The sequence below is a fragment of the Portunus trituberculatus genome, chromosome 15 (assembly GCF_017591435.1).
Source record: "Portunus trituberculatus isolate SZX2019 chromosome 15, ASM1759143v1, whole genome shotgun sequence".
NCBI classification, from domain to species: Eukaryota; Metazoa; Arthropoda; class Malacostraca; order Decapoda; family Portunidae; genus Portunus; species Portunus trituberculatus.
In genome coordinates this window covers 290,405-310,217 of record NC_059269.1, presented here as the reverse complement: position 1 = coordinate 310,217, position 19,813 = coordinate 290,405, and the positions used below count along the sequence as shown (strand labels likewise).

Sequence of the window (19,813 nt, the reverse complement as noted above, 5' to 3'; positions counted from 1 at the left end):
AGTAGCCCCTTCTCTGTTCCCTCCTACTTTCTCTATTCTCATTTTCATTCCAAAGCTGGATGTTGCGTCTATGTACGCAACGACTTAACTTGCTCTCGTGCCCACGCTCTTGAGTCTTCCGAATTTTCCACCATCTGGCTACGACTTAACAGTCACTCTCAAACTAAATTCATCTGTGCTGTTTATCTCTCCCTAACTCTTCTGACTATAGTAATTTCTTCGACTACTTAACTTCTAAAGTGGAGCACATTCTGTCCCTCTACCCTTTTGCTGAGATTTCCATTCTTGGAGATTTCAATGTTCACCACCAGCTTTGGCTTTCCTCTCCCTTCACTGACCACCCTGGTGAACTAGCCTTCAACTTTGCTATCCTCCATGACCTAGAGCAACTGGTGCAACACCCTACTCGTATTCCTGACCGTCTTGGAGACACGCCCAACATTCTTGATCTCTTCCTCACCTCTAACCCTTCTGCTTATGCTGTCACCCTTTCATCTCCGTTGGGCTCCTCCGATCACAATCTCATTTCTGTATCTTGTCCTATTTTTCCAATCCTCCGCAGGATCCCCCAAAGCGAAGGTGCCTCTGGCATTTTGCCTCTGCCAGTTGGGGGACCTGAGGAGGTATTATGCTGATTTTCCTGGAATGATTATTGCTTCCGTGTCAGAGACCCATCTCTTTGTGCTGAACGCATAACAGAGGTGTTAGTATCTGGCATGGAGGCGTACATTCCTCATTCTTTTCTCAACCTAAACCTTCTAAACCTTGGTTTAACTCAGCCTGTTCTCGTGCTATACATGATAGAGAGGTTGCCCACAAAAGGTACTTGAGCCTTCCATCTCCTGAATCTCATGCACTTTATATCTCTGCCCGGAATCATGCCAAGTCTGTTCTTCAACTTGCCAAACACTCTTTCATAAATAGGAAATGTCAAAATCTTTCAAACTCAAACTCTCCTCGTGACTTCTGGCATCTAGCCAAAAACATCTCAAATAACTTCACTTCTTCATCTTTCCTCCTTTATTTCATCCTGATGGCACCACTGCCATCTCTTCTGTCTCTAAAGCTGAACTCTTTTCTCAAACCTTTGCTCACAACTCCACCTTGGACGATTCTGGGCTTGTCCTCCCTCTCCTCCTCCCTCTGACTATTTCATGTCTACAATCAAAATTCTTCGTAATGATGTTTTCCATGCCCTTGCTGGCCTAAACCCTCGGAAGGCTTATGGACCTGATGGGGTCCCTCCTATTGTTCTCAAAAACTGTGCTTCTGTGCTTGCACCTTGCCTGGCCAAACTCTTCCAACTTTGTCTATCGACTTCTACCTTTCCTTCCTGCTGGAAGTTCGCCTACATTCAGCCTGTTCCTAAAAAGGGTGACCGTTCTAACCCCTCAAACTACCGTCCTATAGCTTTAATCTCTTGCTTGTCTAAAGTTTTTGAATCTATCCTGAATAGGAAGATTCTCAAACATCTGTCACTTCACAATCTTCTGTCTGATCGCCAGTATGGCTTCCGTCAAGGTCGCTCTACTGGTGATCTTCTGGCTTTCCTTACTGAGTCTTGGTCATCCTCTTTAGAGATTTCGGTGAAACTTTTGCTGTTGCGTTAGACATATCAAAAGCTTTTGATAGAGTCTGGCATAAAGCTTTGATTTCAAAACTGCCCTCTTACGGCTTCTATCCTTCTCTCTGCAACTTTATCTCATGTTTCCTTTCCGACCGCTCTATTGCTGCTGTGGTAGACGGCTACTGTTCTTCTCCTAAACCTATTAATAGTGGTGTTCCTCAGGGTTCTGTCCTGTCACCCACTCTCTTTCTATTATTCATTAATGACCTTCTTAACCAAACTTCTTGCCCTATCCACTCCTACGCTGATGATACCACCCTACATCTTTCCACGTTCTTTCAGAGACGTCCAACCCTTCAGGAAATTAACAGATCACGCGGGACGCCACGGAACGCCTGACTTCCGATCTTTCTAAAATTTCCGATTGGGGCAGAGAAAATCTAGTAGTTTTCAATGCCTCAAAACTCAATTCCTCCATCTATCAACTCGACACAACCTTCCAGACAACTATCCCTCTTCTTCAATGACACTCAACTGTCTCCTCTTCCACAATGAATATCCTCGGTCTGTCCTTTGCTCATAATCTTAACTGGAAACTTCACATCTCATCTCTTGCTAAAACAGCTTCTATGAAGTTAGGTGTTCTGAGGCGTCTCCGCCAGTTTTTCTCGCCCTCCAACTGCTTACTCTGTATAAGGGCCTTATCCGTCCCTGTATGGAGTACTCTTCGCATGTTTGGGGGTTCCAGTCACACAGCTTTGCTTGATAGGGTGGAATCGAAAGCTCTTCGTCTCATCAACTCCCTCCTCTGACTAACTGTCTTCAGTCTCTTTCTCACCGCCGAAATGTTGCATCCCTTTCTATATTTTATCGCTATTTTCATGGTAACTGTTCTACTGATCTTGCTAACTGCATGCCTCCCTCCTCCTGCGGCCACGCTGCACAAGGCTTTCTTCTTCCTCTCATCCCTATTCTGTCTCTACTGCAAGAGTTAACCAGTACGCTCAATCATTCATCCCTTTCACTGGTAAACTCTGGAACTCCCTCCTGCATCTGTATTTCCAAATTCCTACAACTTGTCTTCTTTTAAGAGGGAGGTATCAAGGCATTTGCTCCCCTAATTCTGGCTGACGGTTTTGGCACTTTTGTACTCTTTGGAGAGCCAGCTCAAGTGGGCTTTTTCTAACTTTTTTTTTTGCCCTTGGCTGGCCCTCTTCCCTACGTAAAAAAAAAAAAAAAAAAAAAAAAAAAAAAATGCCAATGAAATCGGAGGTTGGCTGGGCTGGCAAAGTTTGATAAGGTTGGTTTGGAAAATATGGTGAAACTGATCTTTGTGAATGGCTTCCCTGATAATATTAGTGTTGCATTACAACAAGTGCCAAATGTGCTAACAATGGAAATGAGCAAATTGATCAGTCACGTTAGGATTTTGTCGTCCAAACAACAATGTGGTATGGTAGTGGCAACTGTTGGAAAGGGTGAAGGAGGTGGATAGCAATAGGATCCTCAGCCACACCACAAAATCTTGATTCTGCACAGTGTGCAATCCCCACTGGGACAGTAGTGCCAAAGACTACCAGCTGTTTCCCTCAATCATCATAGAAAGAAATAGCAGTCTATATCTTTCTCCATGTTGTAGCTTCCTTGTATTTTCATGTCTCAGGATCCCCACTAGGTGAGACTTTATCAAGTTATGATATAAGCAATTTTTCCTTTTCATATTCCACTCCCCCATAGCCAAGAATTGTAAAACACTGACAACCTGTTGCTGTAGATCATCAGACTGTCATGACAGATGCAAGTGATACAAGCTGGCTCTTGCCTGTACAACTCTATACACTTGCAAATAAGAGATGTAAGTCTTTGATTCTATTGTATTTTTACTAATACATGTTATTTGTACTCTCTCTCTCTCTCTCTCTCTCTCTCTCTCTCTCTCTCTCTCTCTCTCTCTATATATATATATATATATATATATATATATATATATATATATACAGTCAACCCTCGGCTATCACGACTTCAGCTATCGCGTTTTATTGCTATCACGCACCCATGAAAAGCTGCTAAAATTTCATTATCGCGACCTCAGATGCCTGCTATCGCGCGCCCAGCCATGACGTCATGAGGTATCTGAGCGCTCATTGGCCAAAACCAATACCAGAATTTTGGCCGATTCCAATACCAATACCACCTAATTGGGCAGATACCGATGCTACTATCGATACCGATACCACCGATACCGATACTACTACTTATAGTGATTACTGCACTGGACACCAGGATGAGTTGGTGGACAGCGATCGTTATCAGATGGGAGGCTTTGTTTTGGGGGATGCTGTAAGTCCTTCTGAGAACGTTTGTGAAATAGGAGCAATTCTAGAAGCTTTTTGAAGCCATTTGCAAAGGTAAATTACTCAGTAATCAATATCTTATATCAAATATATCACTAAGTAGTAAATTCCTTTTAGGTATCGTAAGTATCGGCATAAAATAAGCCGATACCCATACCCAAAAAATGGGCCGATACCGGCGATTTCGATACCGATACCGATGCATCGGTACATCTCTAGTAAATACAATGAGCTGATGTAATTATTTTTGTTATAACCTTGACATGTTTTAATTAGTACCAATGGATTATACAGTAATTTAAAAAGAAGTAAAAATGAGGGATATTAGGAGTAAAATTTGTGGTTATGTACCAATAACAATTTTCACCATTAGTTGTTCAATTCGCTATTGCGCTGGCTATAGCGCTGCTATTTTGGCCAATTGGGCGCAATAGCCGAGGTTATGTATATATATATATATATATATATATATATATATATATATATATATATATATATATATATATATATATATACAGTCAGCGCCGAAAGTGATGGCGCAGCATGTTTTTTCGCAACAAAAGAAAAATAGAAAGTTATTTTCATGGTACTTATCTTTCCTCTAGTACTTGGTTGGGTTACCATGCCTCTTCAGGCAACTCTGTAAACGTTTTGGAACAGATAAAGCCAGGTTTTGTAGGAATGAAGGCTCCAGGTTTTCCCAAATCTCCTGGATGTGGTTGACAAGTTTGTCCACTGTGGAGGTGTCACGACCACGTAAGCGGCGCTTTGTCAAACTCCAGATGTTCTCTATCGGGTTTAAATCAGGGTTATTACCTGGCCAATCTTTGATGTATTCAATGTGGACCCAGTCAAACCAATTTTTGATCAATTTGGCGGTGTGAGCTGGTGCACCGTCTTGCATAAATATTTCACTGTTGCATTTAGTGAAACAGTCCTCAAGGTGTTCGGCAAGAAGCTCAAGATAGCGATCTTTGTTAATAGTGACATTTTTTGGCAACACTACCAATGTCCCAGTGCCATGATACCCAAATGCTCCCCATACCATAACATTTGCTGGGTGTTTTACAGTTCCTCAGTGTACTTAGGGAGGTAAGGATCTGAGCCAGGACGTAGCCTAACTTTCCTTCCTCGGTTGCCAGTCACTGTAAAAGTTCCCTCATCAGACCAGAGAACTGTTTTCCACTTCTCTGGATCCCATGCTAAATGTTTACGGCAAAACAACTGCCTTTTCTTCTTTTGTACCGCTGTTAAAATGGGTTTCTTTCGTGGTGCACGATACCGGAATTTTAGGTCGTCACAAAGGCGTTTCTGAATTGTTCGCACTGAGACTTCCTGAAGGAGCCTAGGGTTCTTTTCCTTGAGTTCTTTGGCACTGATGCGTGGTTCATTGTCCACTTGACACTTCAGTATCTTCAAGGTCCTCGTAGATGTGACACGAGGCCTCCCAGTCCTCTTCTTCTCAGAAGGCGGCGGAACACTCCCTCCCACGTCCCTGCATTTTTTTGTCCAACGCTGCACACTACGGAGTGTAACACCCGTGATAGCAGCAATTTCTTTATTTCCTTTTCCTACTTGGCTCAGGGTACTTATAGGTGCAATTTGATCTTTTGTCAGCTCCTTCCTTGGCCCCATTGCTATGCACAAGATAGGTTAGCAATGCAAACTTTGTAAGAAAAAACACATGGTGCAACATAGACAGTCAGATATACCCAGCCCGTATGAAGTAATGCCTCACACTGAGACAGTTACACTTACACTTCATCACGTGTATGAGCCCTGCTCAAGCCAACAAAATCATCCTTGTTGCTATGAGCACCACTATTTGGCGGGACGCCAACACTTTCGCTGACTGTATATATATTTTATCCTTGTTATATATATATATATATTGATTATATACAAAATTATGGCTGCAGAAGACTCTTCTCATGTTTTGCAAGAGTTAACCAGTATCTTCACTCCTTCATTTACCATCACTTTGCCTATGACTTAAACTCTTTCAAAAGAGGAGTGTGACTGGACCCTCCTTTTAGATTTTTATATCTTTATATCCTATAACATATATATATATATATATATATATATATATATATATATATATATATATATATATATATATATATATAGATAGATAGATAGATAGATAGATAGATAGATAGATATACATAAATATCTGTTTTTAATGTAAGTGGGAGAAATGCCAAGGACAAAAAAAATCTTAGAAAAAAAGGCCCACTGGAATTGCAGTCTCCATAAAAGATATGAAAGAATTAGTCAAAAGCCTGGGACAAATGTCTTGACACCTCTCTCTTAAAATGAGTTAGGTCATAGGAAGATGGAAATACAGAAGCAGGCAGGGAGTTCCTGAGTTTACCAGTGAAAGATATGAATGATTGAGAATAATGGTTAAGTCTTGTATTAGAGGGTTAGACTGAATAGGGATGAGAGGAAGAAGAAAGCCTTGTGCAATGAGGCTGCAGGAGGAGGGGAGGCATGCAGTTAGCAAGATCAGTAGAACAGTTAGCATGAAAAAAGTGATAAAAGATAGAAAGAGATGCAACATTTCAATGATGAGAAAGAGGATGAAGACAGTCAGTCAGAGGAGGTAGGTTGATGAAACAAAAAGCTTTTCATTCCGCCCTATCTAATAAAGCTGTATAAGTGGAACCCCTAAACATATGAAGAGTACTCCATACAAGGACGGATAAGGCTCTTGTACAGAGTTAGCAGTTGGAGGGGTGAGAAAACTGGTGTAGACGCAGCAGAATGCCTAATTTAATAGAAGCTGTTATAGCAAGAGATGAGATGTGAACTTTCCAATTAAGATTATGAGTAAAGGACAGACCAAGGATATTCAGTGTGGAAGAGGGAGACAGTTGAGTGTCATTGAAGATGGAGGATAGATGTCTGAAAGGTTGTGTCGAGTTGATAGATGGAGGAATTAAGTTTTCGAGGCATTGGAAACTACTAAGTTTTCTCTGCCCCAATCAGGCATCTTAGAGAGATCAGAAGTCAGGCATTCTGTGGTGTCTCTACATGATCTGTTGACTTCCTGAAGGGTTGATTGTCTCTGAAAGGATGTGGAAAGATGCAGGGTGGTATCATCAGCATAGGAGTGGATAGGGCAAGAAGTTTGGTTAAGGTCATTAATGAATAATAGAAATAGAGTGGGTGATTGGACAGAACCCTCAGGAACACCACTGTTAATTGATTTAGAAGAACAGTGGCCTTCTACCACAGCAGCAATAGAACGGTCAAAAAGGAAACTTGAGATAAAGTTGCAGAGAGAAGGATAGAAACTGTAGGAGGGCAGTTTTGAAATCACAGCTTTGTGCCAAACTTTATCAAAAGCTTTTGATATGTCTAATGCAACAGCAAAAGTTTCACTGAAATCTCTAAAAGAGGATGACCAAGACTCAGTAAGGAACGCCAGAAGATCACCAGTAGAGCAACCTTGACGGAAGTCATACTGGCGATCAGATAGAAGATTGAGAAGTGAAAGATGTTTAAGAATCTTCCTATTGAGGATAGATGCAAAACCTTTAGACAAGCAAGAGTTTAAACCTACAGGATGGTAGTTAGAGGGATTAGAACAGTCACCCTTTTTAGGAACAGGCTGAATGTAGGCAAACTTACAGCAAGAAGGAAAGGTAGAAGGCAAGAAACATAGTTGAAAGAGTTTGGCCAGGCAAGGTGCAAGCACGGAAGCACAGATTTTGGGAACAATAGGAGGGACACCATCAGGTCCAAAAAAGCCTTCCGAGGGTTTAGGCCAGCGAGGGCATGGAAATCAACATTACAAAGAATTTCAATTGTAGGTATGAAATAGTCAGAGGGAGGAGAGGGAGAAACAAGCCCAGAATCATCCAAGGTGGAGTTGTTAGCAAAGGTTTGAGAGATTACACTTGGCAGTGTAACCCTAACTGGAGTACTTTTTTTTTTTTCCATCTTGAACAGTCGTCACTGTGTGTGTGTGTGTGTGTGTGTGTGTGTGTGTGTGTGTGTGTGTGTGTGTGTGTGTGTGTGTGTGTGTGTGTGTGTGTATTTACCTAATTGTATTTACCTAATTGTAACATACGGGAAAAGAGCTATGCTCGTGTTGTCCCGTCTCCATATCTATTAATGTCCAGCTTTTTCTTAAAATCATGAATATTCCTTGCGTTGACCACTTCCACGTCTAAACTATTCCATGCTTCCACCCTTCTATGAGGGAAGCTATATTTTTCACATCTCTCCTATAAGTGGCCATTTTAGTTTTTCCCATGCCCTCTCGACATTCTTCCATTCCACATACACAGATCTTCCCTATCCATTTTTTCCATGCCAATCATCACTCTGTATATTGCTATCAGGTCTCCCTTTCTTCTGTTTTCCAGGGTTGGAAGTTGCATTCTTTTCAGTCTGTCTTCATAAGTCAAATCTCTTAAGTCAGGCACCATTTTCGTTGCAGCCCTCTGTACTTTCTCTAGTTTCCTTATGTGTTTCTTTAAGTTCGAGCCCACTGTATTGTTGCATATTCAAGCCTCGGTCTTATCATTGCAGTAATTATTTTCTTCATCATTTCTTCATCTAGATATACGAACGCCACTCTTATGTTCCTCAATAAGTTCAATACTTCTCCAATTATTTTGTTTATATGTCTCTCTGGCGATAGGTCATTGGTAATTGTCACCCCAAGGTCTTTTTCTTCATGACTGGTTTTATGTCTTCATTTCCTATCTTGTACATACTCCTGATTCTTCTTTCACTCTTGCCAAACTCTATTTTCTTGCATTTTGTCGTGTTGAACTCCATTTGCCATGTACAGCTCCATTTCCATATTCTGTCCAAGTCTTCCTGGAGTAGTTCGCAATCTTTGTCACATCTCACTTTTCGTAACAATTTTGCATCGTCTGCAAATAGGCTCACATAACTGGACACCCCATCCACCATGTCATTTATGTAGACTGCGAACATTACTGGTGCCAACACTGATCCCTGTGGAACTCCACTCTCCACCAATCCCCATTCTGATGGTCTGTCCTTAATTATTGTTCTCATTTCTCTTCCTACCAAAAGTCTTCCATCCATTTTAGTAAACTGCCATGCACTCCTCCTACCATTTCAAGTTTCCAGATCAGTCTCTGGTGTGGTACCTTATCAAAGGCCTTTTTTAAATCCAGATATATTCCATCAGCCCAACCATCTCTTTCCTGTATTACATCTATCACCCTCGAATAGTAACATATCAGGTTTGTCGTGCATGAACGCCCTTTCCTAAAACCAAATTGACACTCACAAAGTATGTCATTTTTCTCCAAGAAGTCTGTCCATCTAGTCTTCACCACCCTCTCACACATCTTAGCTACCACACTTGTAAGTGACACTGGTCTATAGTTCAATGGGTCTCTCTTGTTACCTGATTTATAGATTGGGACAATGTTAGCTCTTTTCCAGTCTTGGGGCACTACGCCTTCCCTTAATGAGGCATCAATTACTTCACAAACTTTTTCTGCCAATTGCTCCCTGCATTCTCTTAAAATCCATCCTGATACCCCATCAGGTCCCACAGCTTTTCTCACTTCTAAACTCCCCATCATGTTCTTGATCTCCTCCACCGTTACTTGAAACTCCTTCATAATCCCTTTCTGTTCCATTACCAGTGGTTTGTCAAAAGCAGTCTCCTTTGTGAATACCTTCCGAAAGCATCCATTCATAGCCTCTGCCATTTCCCTGGGATCTTCACTGTATACTCCATTTACTTCTAAACTTTCAATACTTTCTATTTTTGATGTTGTTGTTCACATGTCTGTAAAAAAGCCTTGGTTGGTCTTTACATTTATCAATTATATCCTTTTCTTGTTTCTTTCTTTCTTCTCTTCTAATCAACACATATTCATTTCTTGCTCTTTTGTAACTTTCCCACTGCTTAATCCGTCTTTTCCTTCTCCACCTCTTCCATGCATCCTCTTTTCTTGTTCTAGCCTTTTCACATCTATCGTTAAACCAGTCCTGCTTTCCAACTTCTATGTTGTCTTATTGGTACAAATTTTTCTCACCTTCTTTGTATATTTTATAAATTCCTTCCACTTTTCATTTGCTCCTTAGCACTCTTGAATTTCATCCAATTTGTCTCTTGAAAGAATTTCTTTAGGTTTCCAAAATCTGTCTTGGCATAATTCCATCTTCCCACTTTATATTCTTCATTTCTTCTAGATTTCTCTTCGTCTATCACCTTGAACTCCAAAACTGCATGATCACTCTTTGCTAAAGGGCACTCCACCCTCATCTCCTCAATGACCATTGGCTCTGTACTAAAGACCAAGTCCAGTCTTGACGATGCTCCCTCTCCTCCAAACCTAGTATCTTCTTTGACCCACTGAGTTAACACATTTTCCATTGCCAGTGTCAATAGTGTATTTCCCCATGTTGTCTCTGATCCTTCCATTGACCAGTCCTCCCAACACACCTCTTTACAATTAAAATCTCCCATCATTATAGTTCGTTCACAGCCACCCAACATTTCTTCCAGACATGTTCCTGTATCACTTATCATTTCTTCATATTCCTGTACTGACCATGCATTTGTCTTAGGTGGTACGTACACCACTATGTGTGTGTGTGTGTGTGTATGTGTGTGTGTGTATTTACCTAGTTGTACCTAGTTGTAGTTTTACAGGGCCTGGGCTTTATGCTCGTGTGGCCCTGTTTCCATATCTACACTTATCCAATCTTACTTTAGAATTATGCACACTCGTTGCAGACACTACTTCTTCGTTTAAACTGTTCCACGTCTCAATACATCTTTGCAGGAAACTACATTTTTTAACATCTCTCAGACATCTTCCTTTTCTCAGCTTTTTACTATGCGATCTTGTGCTTCGGATGTCATATTCTTCTCTCAGGATCAGTTTCTCATTATCCACTTGGTCCATTCTGTTGATCAATTTATAAACTTGTAGCAGGTCTCCTCTCTCTCTTCTTTGTTCCAGGGTTGGTAGATCCATAGCCTTTAGTCTCTCCTCATATGTCATCCCTTCAAATTCTGGAATCATTCTTGTAGCCATTTTTTGTAGTCTCTCTAATTTCCTTATGTGTTTCTTTTATGAGGGTCCACACTACTCCTGCATATTCCAATCTGCGTCTTATTATAGTACTTATCAATTTCTTCATCATTTCTTTGTCCATGTAGTGAAATGCTATTCCAGTATTCCTTAGCAAATTATGTTTCTCTAAAAATTCTATCAATATGACTTACTGGTTGATTATTTTCTTCCATCGTCACTCCTAAGTCCTTTTCCTTTTTAACTTTCTCCAGTTCTACTCCATCTCCCATCTTATAGATTCCCACAGGTCGTCTTTCATTCTTTCCCATTTCCATGACATGGCTTTCGTTCACATTGAATTCCATTTTCCACTTTTTACTCCATTCCCAGATCTTATTTAGGTCTTCTTGCAGTATTTCACAATCCTCTTTTTGCTTTATAACTCTGCACAGTTTCGTATCATCTGCAAACAGATTTATGTAGCTGTTCACTCCTTCTGGCATGTCGTTAATATAAATGAGGAAAAGTATTGGTGCCAATACTGACCCCTGTGGCACTCCGCTTTCTACTGCTCTCCACTTGGACTTCATATCTTTAACTACCGTCCTTATTTCTCCTCCTCAAATAATTTTCTATCCATCTCAATGTGCTTCCTTTTAAGCCACCCTTCTCCTCTAATTTCCATAGTAATCTTGCATGTGGCAAGATTACTATGGAAGTTAGAGGAGAAGGGTGGTATGTGTGTGTGTATTTACCTAGTTGTACTTACCTGCTTGTATTGTACAGTGTTCGAGTGGGACTCATAGTGTCCTGTCTCCATGTCTCCATTTATCCAATTTTTCTTTAAAGTTATGCACATTATGTGCTGTAACAACTTCATTATCCAATGCATTCCACTTTTCCACCATTATGTGTGAAAAACTGTATTTTCCAATATCCTTCACACACTGCCTTATCCTGATCTTTTCATGTCCTCTTGTTTTTCCATCTTCTTCTGTTAACAGCTCCAGGTCTTCTTTATATATCTTTTCTACCAATAACTAACTTGTACATTGTTATTAGGTCCCCACATTCTCTTCTATCTTGTAAAGTTGGCAGTCCCATTTCCTTCACTCGTTCTTCATATGTTAGGTCCTATAATTCCAGTACCATCTTTGTAGCAATCTTTTGTATCCTTTCCAATCTTCTTGTATCCTTTTTAGAGTTCGGAGACTACACCAATGCTGCATATTCCAGCCTTGCACGTATCATGCTTGTGATGATTTTTTTCATCATATTTTTGCTCATATATTGAAATGCCACTCTCATATTAGTCAACAATTTATATGATAGTCCAAATATCTTGCTTATGTGTTTTTCAGGGCTTAGATTTTCCTGTATGATCAGTCATATATCTTTTCCTCTCTAATCATTATTTGTTCCTCTCATCAAATAGTTCCATACTGGTCTTCCCTTACTCTTTCCTAGTTCCATTATATGGCATTTCTTGGGATCAAACTCCAATTTTCACTTCCTGCTCCACTCATAGATCTTGTTTAAATCTTACTGCACCAGCAGACAGTCCTCTCTGGTTTTGATAACTCTTAGCAGCTTTGCATCATCAGCAAATAAATTTATATAACTGTTTACCCCAATGTGAATGTCGTTTACATAAATCTGAAACATAATGGGGGCTAACGCTGACCCTTGTGGCTCCGCCAGTTACTTTACCCCAAGATGAGTATGTACTCTGATCACACTTCTCATTTCCCTATCCTCTAAATAATCTCTTGTCCATTCTAGCAAAGTTCCTCACAGTCCTCCTATGTTCTCTAGCTTCCAAAGTAGTCTTCCATGAGGGACTTTATCAAAAGCCTTTTTAATGTCCAAGTATACTGTGTCCACCCATCCATCTCTATTTTCAAGTCCTGCAATAACTCTCGAGTAGAAGCTTGATAAGTTTGATACACATGACCGCCCTGTCCTGAACCCAAATTGTCAGTTCATCATGACTTGCTCCTCTTCTAGAAATTTAACCCATTTTTCTTTGATAATTATTTCATATAACTTCCCCAAGACACTTGTAAGTGACACTGGTCTGTAGTTTAGTGGTTCAGTTACCTTACCTCCTTTAATTATCAGAATTACATTGGCTCTCTTCCATTCTAGTAGAACTTTCCCTTCATTTATTGAATTTGTAATTATTTTCCAAATTGGATCCAGTAATTGCTCTTAACATTCTTTTAACACCCAGCCTGATACACCATCAGGCCCAATTGCTTTTCTGACTTCCAACTTGTCCAATAATCTTCCAACATCCTCTTTGTGCACTGCAATCTCCTGTAATCCTTGACAATGCAATGTTCAATTAAGTTCTGTGAAATCTTTTTCTGCAGTGAACACCGTTTTGAAGCTCTCATTCATTATTTCACACATTTCCTTCTCTGTTTGGTATATCTTCCCTTCTTTAATTGTTTCCTTATTCTTTGTTTTGCCTTTCATAAACTTGTAGAAAAGTTTGGGTTTGTCTTTGCTTTATTCACCACATCTTGCTCAAAGTTTCTTTCTTCCTCTCTCTTTACTCTCATTTCTGGCATCCTTGCACTGCCATGTGTTATAGTAATTTCTCAGTTTTATCAGTTTCTTCCACACTTTATCTTTTGCCTTTTTAGCTTGTATGCATGTAGCATTCTACCAAGCATGTATTTTTTTCTTAACTCTATAAACAGGAACAAATTTTTTACTCCTTTATTATATTTCTGTAAGAATGTCATATTTCCCTTGTGCTGTCTTTCTGTACATAATATTTCTCCACTCAATATCAGCAAAATAAATCTTTAATTTTTCAAAATCCACTCTTGCATGATTTCATTTCTCTCCTTTGTAATCATCTCTGTAACTTATCACATCTTCCTCCTGAATTTGCATCTCTTATGTCACATGATCACTTTTCCCCATTGGACTAAGGTATTGTATGATTGGATGGGGCTCTAGTTGTTTGTGAATACTAGGTCAAGCAACGATGGTTCTTCTTCCCCCCTGTACCTTGTTGACTCCTCTACCCACTGGTCCATTACATTAACCATAGTCAACTATAACACTTCCTCACTCCACTGCCTGGCATTATCCATTACTTCCATCTCTCTCCAGTTTACTTTTTGCAGTTAAAATCTCCAACTAAAAGTATTCTTTCTTCTATCTCCTCTTATCATGTTATCTAGGCACTTTATCACCTCTCTTTGCTTATCTTTATGTTCTTCAGTTCCCCATGTATTTGTCTTAGGTGGTACATATGCAGCTATAATTTTTCTCTTCTTCAATTCCTCTCTTTTGATTGTTACTCCCATTACTTCCACTTTGTCCTCTCCATATTGCACATCCTCCACACATATATTATCACGAACCACTATTAGCACTCCTTCCCACCCCTTAGTACTTCCTGTCTCTCCTCTAGCTATTATATCCCTCCTCTTTAAAGTTGACATGGAACTTCTCTCTAAATTTTGTTTCAACGATGCACATTACATCCGGCTTTTTCTCTTTCAAATAATCCCTAACCTCTAACATGCTGGATAACAACCCATCTATATTAGTATAAGTATCTCTTAATTTCTTGCCTCCTCCACGACCTCCTCTTTCTTCCGTAAATACCACTTATTTAGTCTCATATCCAGAAATCTCCAGTAAAAATTCTCTTTCTGTATCTGTCCTTTTCTTGTTTTTTTTTTTTTCTTAGCTTCACTTCTTAGCACTTTCTCCTTTTCCTTCTCCTCTAAGTTCTTATCTCTTTTTATCCATATATCATTGTGTTCAGTATCATCGGCCAGCTTCTCTTTTCTGGCCATAATTTCCTCTACAGCCACTTAGGATCTTTACTGGTCTCCTACCCCTTCACTGTATCTTCCTAGCGTGATCACTTCCTCCACCTCCTGGTCTAGTTCTTGTGTGCTGTCTTGTACTTGTTTGATAACAGTTTTGGCCAATTCTCTCTTTACATTCTCTCATGAAATTATTAGGATTTTTCTTTTCCTTTATCCAAAAAATAACAAAGCTTTTTTTCTTACCCACTGTATCCTGCACCAGGTCTTCTTTCTCTTTAATTACTTCAATTACAGAAACTTTTGTGTTTTCCTGAATCTGTCTCTTTACAACCTCCGAAAATTGAACTTTTTCCTCTTCCTGTTCCTGTTTCTATTCATTTTGTAGTTACTTCAGCTTGTTTTCACCCAATCCACCTTCTACCCTGTCCACAATTCCATCCTGCACAATTCCATCCTGTAAGCTCCTTAATCCTTAAAGTATGGGGAGCTGATTTACTTTCCATCTGTTACAGCGGGGAAAATTCACACCTGTCAAAAATGCTAAAAGATTTTTTTTCCTTATAAAAGCATATTTCCTTGTGTTATTCTGAGTACCATGATGTAGTTTTCAACATTTTATGACCTCTGAGAGCAAAGTTAATGCATATCAAAAAATTCTCCCTCAACCCCTGGCAGAACCCACCACTAAGAAATACCCCCCAAACTCTGATAACACAGTGCACATGTTCTCTCTCTCTCTCTCTCTCTCTCTCTCTCTCTCTCTCTCTCTCTCTCTCTCTCTCTCTCTCTCCTTTCGGGCATTTGAATTTGACATAAAAATAGGAACTTTTGCACTTTCATGTCATGAAAATGCAAACTTAAATATATGAAATGATGTGCAAAACAGGAAAAGAAAAAGAAACCACATATTACAAGTATTGTGGATTTCTATAATAATTGGAATCTGGCAACTCTTATTAGCAATGGGATTCACGTGACTTGGCCAACAAGCACAGTCCTGTAGAGGCATCCATGGGTGACACACACCAGGGCATTGCTCGAGGGGAGTACGTGAGGAGGTTTATGAACGTCACTGTGAGGGTTGGTCTCTGTCTCCCAGATCACTACCAGAATCTCTAATGGAGTCTTCACTTTCTTCTGTCTCAATAAAAAAAATCAATGTCTTCATTTTCATCACTGTCCTCAATGTCACTACCGAGTAACACTCACAACATCACTCGGAGTACCATTTCCTCCCTCCAGGTCACAAGGGTTGCCAGATGTCACCTCGAAATGGGAAAATATGACCTACTGTGTGGGAACATATGTCTCAAGGCTCAAGGAGGCGAGCGAGAAAAGATGCCAGATACCTCCACTTGCCCTATGATCAATAGTGAGGGGGAGAGATTCAAACATTTAGCATGGAAAAGTCATGATTCCCGAAATGATCCCCGCCCCTCCGCACGCGATGCTACAATCGTCCTGAAACAATCACCATACTTTAAAGGTTAAAAATATCTAAAACACAAACTGTCCTTACCTGCATCCACTCCTTCAATGGTTAAAAAGCTTGCATGCTACTGATGCTGATTTAGTAGTCATATTAGCAGCAAAACTTTTAAAAATTAGTTGAGAGTTACTAGGCTCCAGGTATGGTAGCTGGTGCAATGACTGCCCAGTATCCCACATCTGAAGTGTTAAGTTAATGTGGTACTGTTTTCTTGTGTTGTGCTAACATCAGCATTTTGTGCTTTTTGTGCAATTATTCAACCAAATTTCTTTTATCTGTGCATGGATCCTAAGAAAGTGTTTCTATGTAATGACATATAACTGGCTCACTTCTGAAAGCATTCTGAAACTGAGGATGATACAAACCTCCTTAGATGGCTATTTTGTGAAATGCCCTGCATATGAAAGAGGGAAAAGAGGGAAAAAGCAGTAAAGAAAATTAAGATGAGCAAAAGTGAGGTAAAAGAAGTTGTAGCAATTAAGCTCAACAATAAGGTAGCATTAAGAGTGTAAAGAGTAAGTTACATTGAGGGATAAGGCAAGAGTTCATAGCAAACACAAGTGACAGATAAAGCATGATACAAAATTCCTCCCTTCTCCTTTCTTTACCTCCTTCATCTTCCACCTACACCAGCATCATCTGTTAGCCCAAGTCATCTGACCTCTGATGTAAATATACTTTATAAAACCAGGTTGTCTATTTACATTCACTTTTGTTATGTTTTACGATATTTTTATATAATACTTGTTATTTATGAATACCTTTTCTTACCTAAAAACAAACACACAGAAAAAATGAGTTATGTGTCTTTTGGGAGGATAGAATAGATTTATGGCATTTCAATTCATTCCAATGGTGTAAACTGTTTTGAGTTATGAGCTCTGTCATGAGATGAATTAAAGTATCACTGTATTTGAAATATTATCAAGAGGTCTTAGATTACATTCTGAAGGCTGATAAAAATAAGATGATAACCACTTCAGTACTGGGACACATTTTTACCTTGAGATTTGTGTGTGATTAGACCATTTTATTGACATCAGGAAGGATCTATGGAATCAGAAGATTATTGACCACAGTCTTTACTATATATTTTAAGTCCCCACATAAGTTTCTCAAGCTGTACAAAATTACCAAATAGTAAGCAGAATGAATATGGAAATGTGTCATGGTACTCAAGGGATTAATACCATTCATTTTAAGACATGCCATGCCCTTCTTTTACATAAAAAAAAACAAAGAAAATCTTTAGTCACCCATGCATCTATCAACAGGAAAATTCATGTCTTACTTTCTTCTCTTCTAAAAGTTTCCAGTTGATGGTAATGTAGAATGGATGGGCTTGTACTTCTTTAGCATCACCTGGTCCTCCTCCAAGGCGCTTGTTGGGATCCTTGTGGAGCAGACCCTTGAGAAGATCTCGGGCTTCCTGCGAGATGGTCTTTGGGAAACGAACCTGAGCAGAAAATTTTGGAGAGAGAGAGAGAGAGAGAGAGAGAGAGAGAGAGAGAGAGAGAGAGAGAGAGAGAGAGAGAGAGAGAGAGAGAGAGAGAGAGAGAGAGAGAGAGAGAGAGAGAGAGAGAGAGAGAGAGAGAGAGAATGATTAATGAATACATAAAACTAGTTATACTAAAATTAAGGTGATTAGTTCTTGAAAATTCCATTCACTATAGGATATACATACTTTTTTTTTTTTTATGAAGGAGACACATTGGCCAAGGGCAAACTAAGATGGAAGAAAAACATATATAAAAGATTAAAACCAGGCGATGAGGTTTTAAGGCACAAATATAACGAATTAGTTAGAACAATTAAGAGGTTAAGGAGGAAAGCCAAAAGCAATTATCAGCTGAAGATAGCCAGCCATGCAAAGACAAACCTCAAATGATTTTTTCAGGTGTATGAGACAACAACTAGAGAAGAAATAGGCCCTTTAAAGGCAACTAATGGGGAGGAGATTCAGGAAACTATGAACAATTATTTTTTACTGTCTTCACTCAGGAAAACATGCAGGAAATTCCTGATAGTGAACAGATTTTCAGAGCAGAAGAGAGTAAAAAACTAACAGATATTCACTTAACTAGGGAGATGGTAGAAAAGAAGATAGATTAACTAAAGAAATTCAAGTCACCAGGACTTGATTAAATATATCCAAGTGTCCTTAGGGAATGCAAGGAGATCATCTGTAATTAAAGAAAAAGAAATCATGTCAAAGAAATGCAAATGATCTTACATCTTCACAAACAATGAGCTGGAATAACTTGTCATGGTCTTTGTCATAGAACGGGAGGCGGCCAACCATCATCTCATACAGGCACACTCCATAGCCCCACCAGTCAACACTTCGTCCATAATCATTTTCTCCAAGCACCTGCAAAAGTAAAAATTTTAGATCTTCAAAATGTACCCTTTTTTCAGATAAAAAATTCATATGAATTTAAAAAAAAAAATTTACAAAATATATGTAATTTGCATTTCCCTTTGCAACTAAAGTGACATCAAAGAATGAGGCTACAACAAAAAATAAGTATTACCAAGGAATAAACAAATCCCTTCAATCTATTTCTTGTACTGTAAGAATTCCTTCTAAATAGCAGACTTGCTTGCCTCCTCCCTTTCAGTGTACTTTTACACTACAATGGTGAATAAGAATGTATCCTAAAGCCAAATATTTAGCAAATTAATTGGTATGTAATCTAAACAAGAATTTTCATTTATAAAGATATGAGAGATTGATGTTGGATGTGTTACTCTACAAAAAAAAAAAATAGATGGAAAATAAAGATTGAGTGTGAGTTTGAAAGGATGAATGAAAGGGGGTCAGGCATAATAGGAAAAAGAGCAAGAGAAATGCTTGTGAATTATGTGAAAGTATAAAAATATAAGAGATGAAGATGATGACTAAAAGAAATTTTTTTAAAACAGATATCTCTACAATATGTATCTTGATTTATGCAAAGCATATCTGGATGTTGATTACCGACAGGGTGTCAGGAATCTAATCCTGCAATTGAGGACAGTCTGTAAAAAGAGACAAAGGTTCACATACACTTCCAGCTCCCTGCTTTAAGGAGAACAGGAACATTTCAAATCTTCCTGAACAAGGTACTAGTAACCAATGCCTGAACTTCATATATCTGCACTTGAACTAGTTGCATGTCTTCCTCAGAGACATCCTAATACAGGCAACCCCCGCTTAACGAAGGTTCACACAACAAAATTTTGCTACAACGAAGGTTTCATTTTACTACCATCTGCTCATTTAACGAACACCAAACTCACTTTAACGAAGTTTCATCCAGGTCATTTTTTCTAAGTTTGAAAGCCCCACTGTGTCACGCAAGCCAACAGGCTTTTGAATACACCAGCACCTCTCGTGGAAAACACGCACACCACTCACTCCCCTGTTCAAAACAATAACAGCGTCAGCAGCGGTTCGTCTTCCCTCGCTCAACTTAACACCAAAACGCCCTGCAATGTCGCCTAGCATTGCTAAGAAGACCAGGAAGTCTCTTACTCTCAAAGTGAAGCTGGATATTATTCACAGACACGTGAGAGGCAAGAAAACTAATAGC

General features: G+C 39.3%; 1 protein-coding gene across 1 annotated transcript in view; it reads right to left on the bottom strand.

Moving 5' to 3' along the window:
• Positions 1-19,813, bottom strand: part of LOC123503940 (RAC-beta serine/threonine-protein kinase-like) — a 147,220-nt gene that overhangs the window by 23,020 nt on the left and 104,387 nt on the right. The window contains exons 11-12 of the mRNA XM_045254065.1: positions 18,472-18,609; positions 17,530-17,694 (exon numbers count right to left, since the gene is read on the bottom strand). Coding sequence (XP_045110000.1) covers positions 17,530-17,694; positions 18,472-18,609 — 303 coding nt within the window. The remainder of the gene's footprint in view (positions 1-17,529; positions 17,695-18,471; positions 18,610-19,813) is intronic.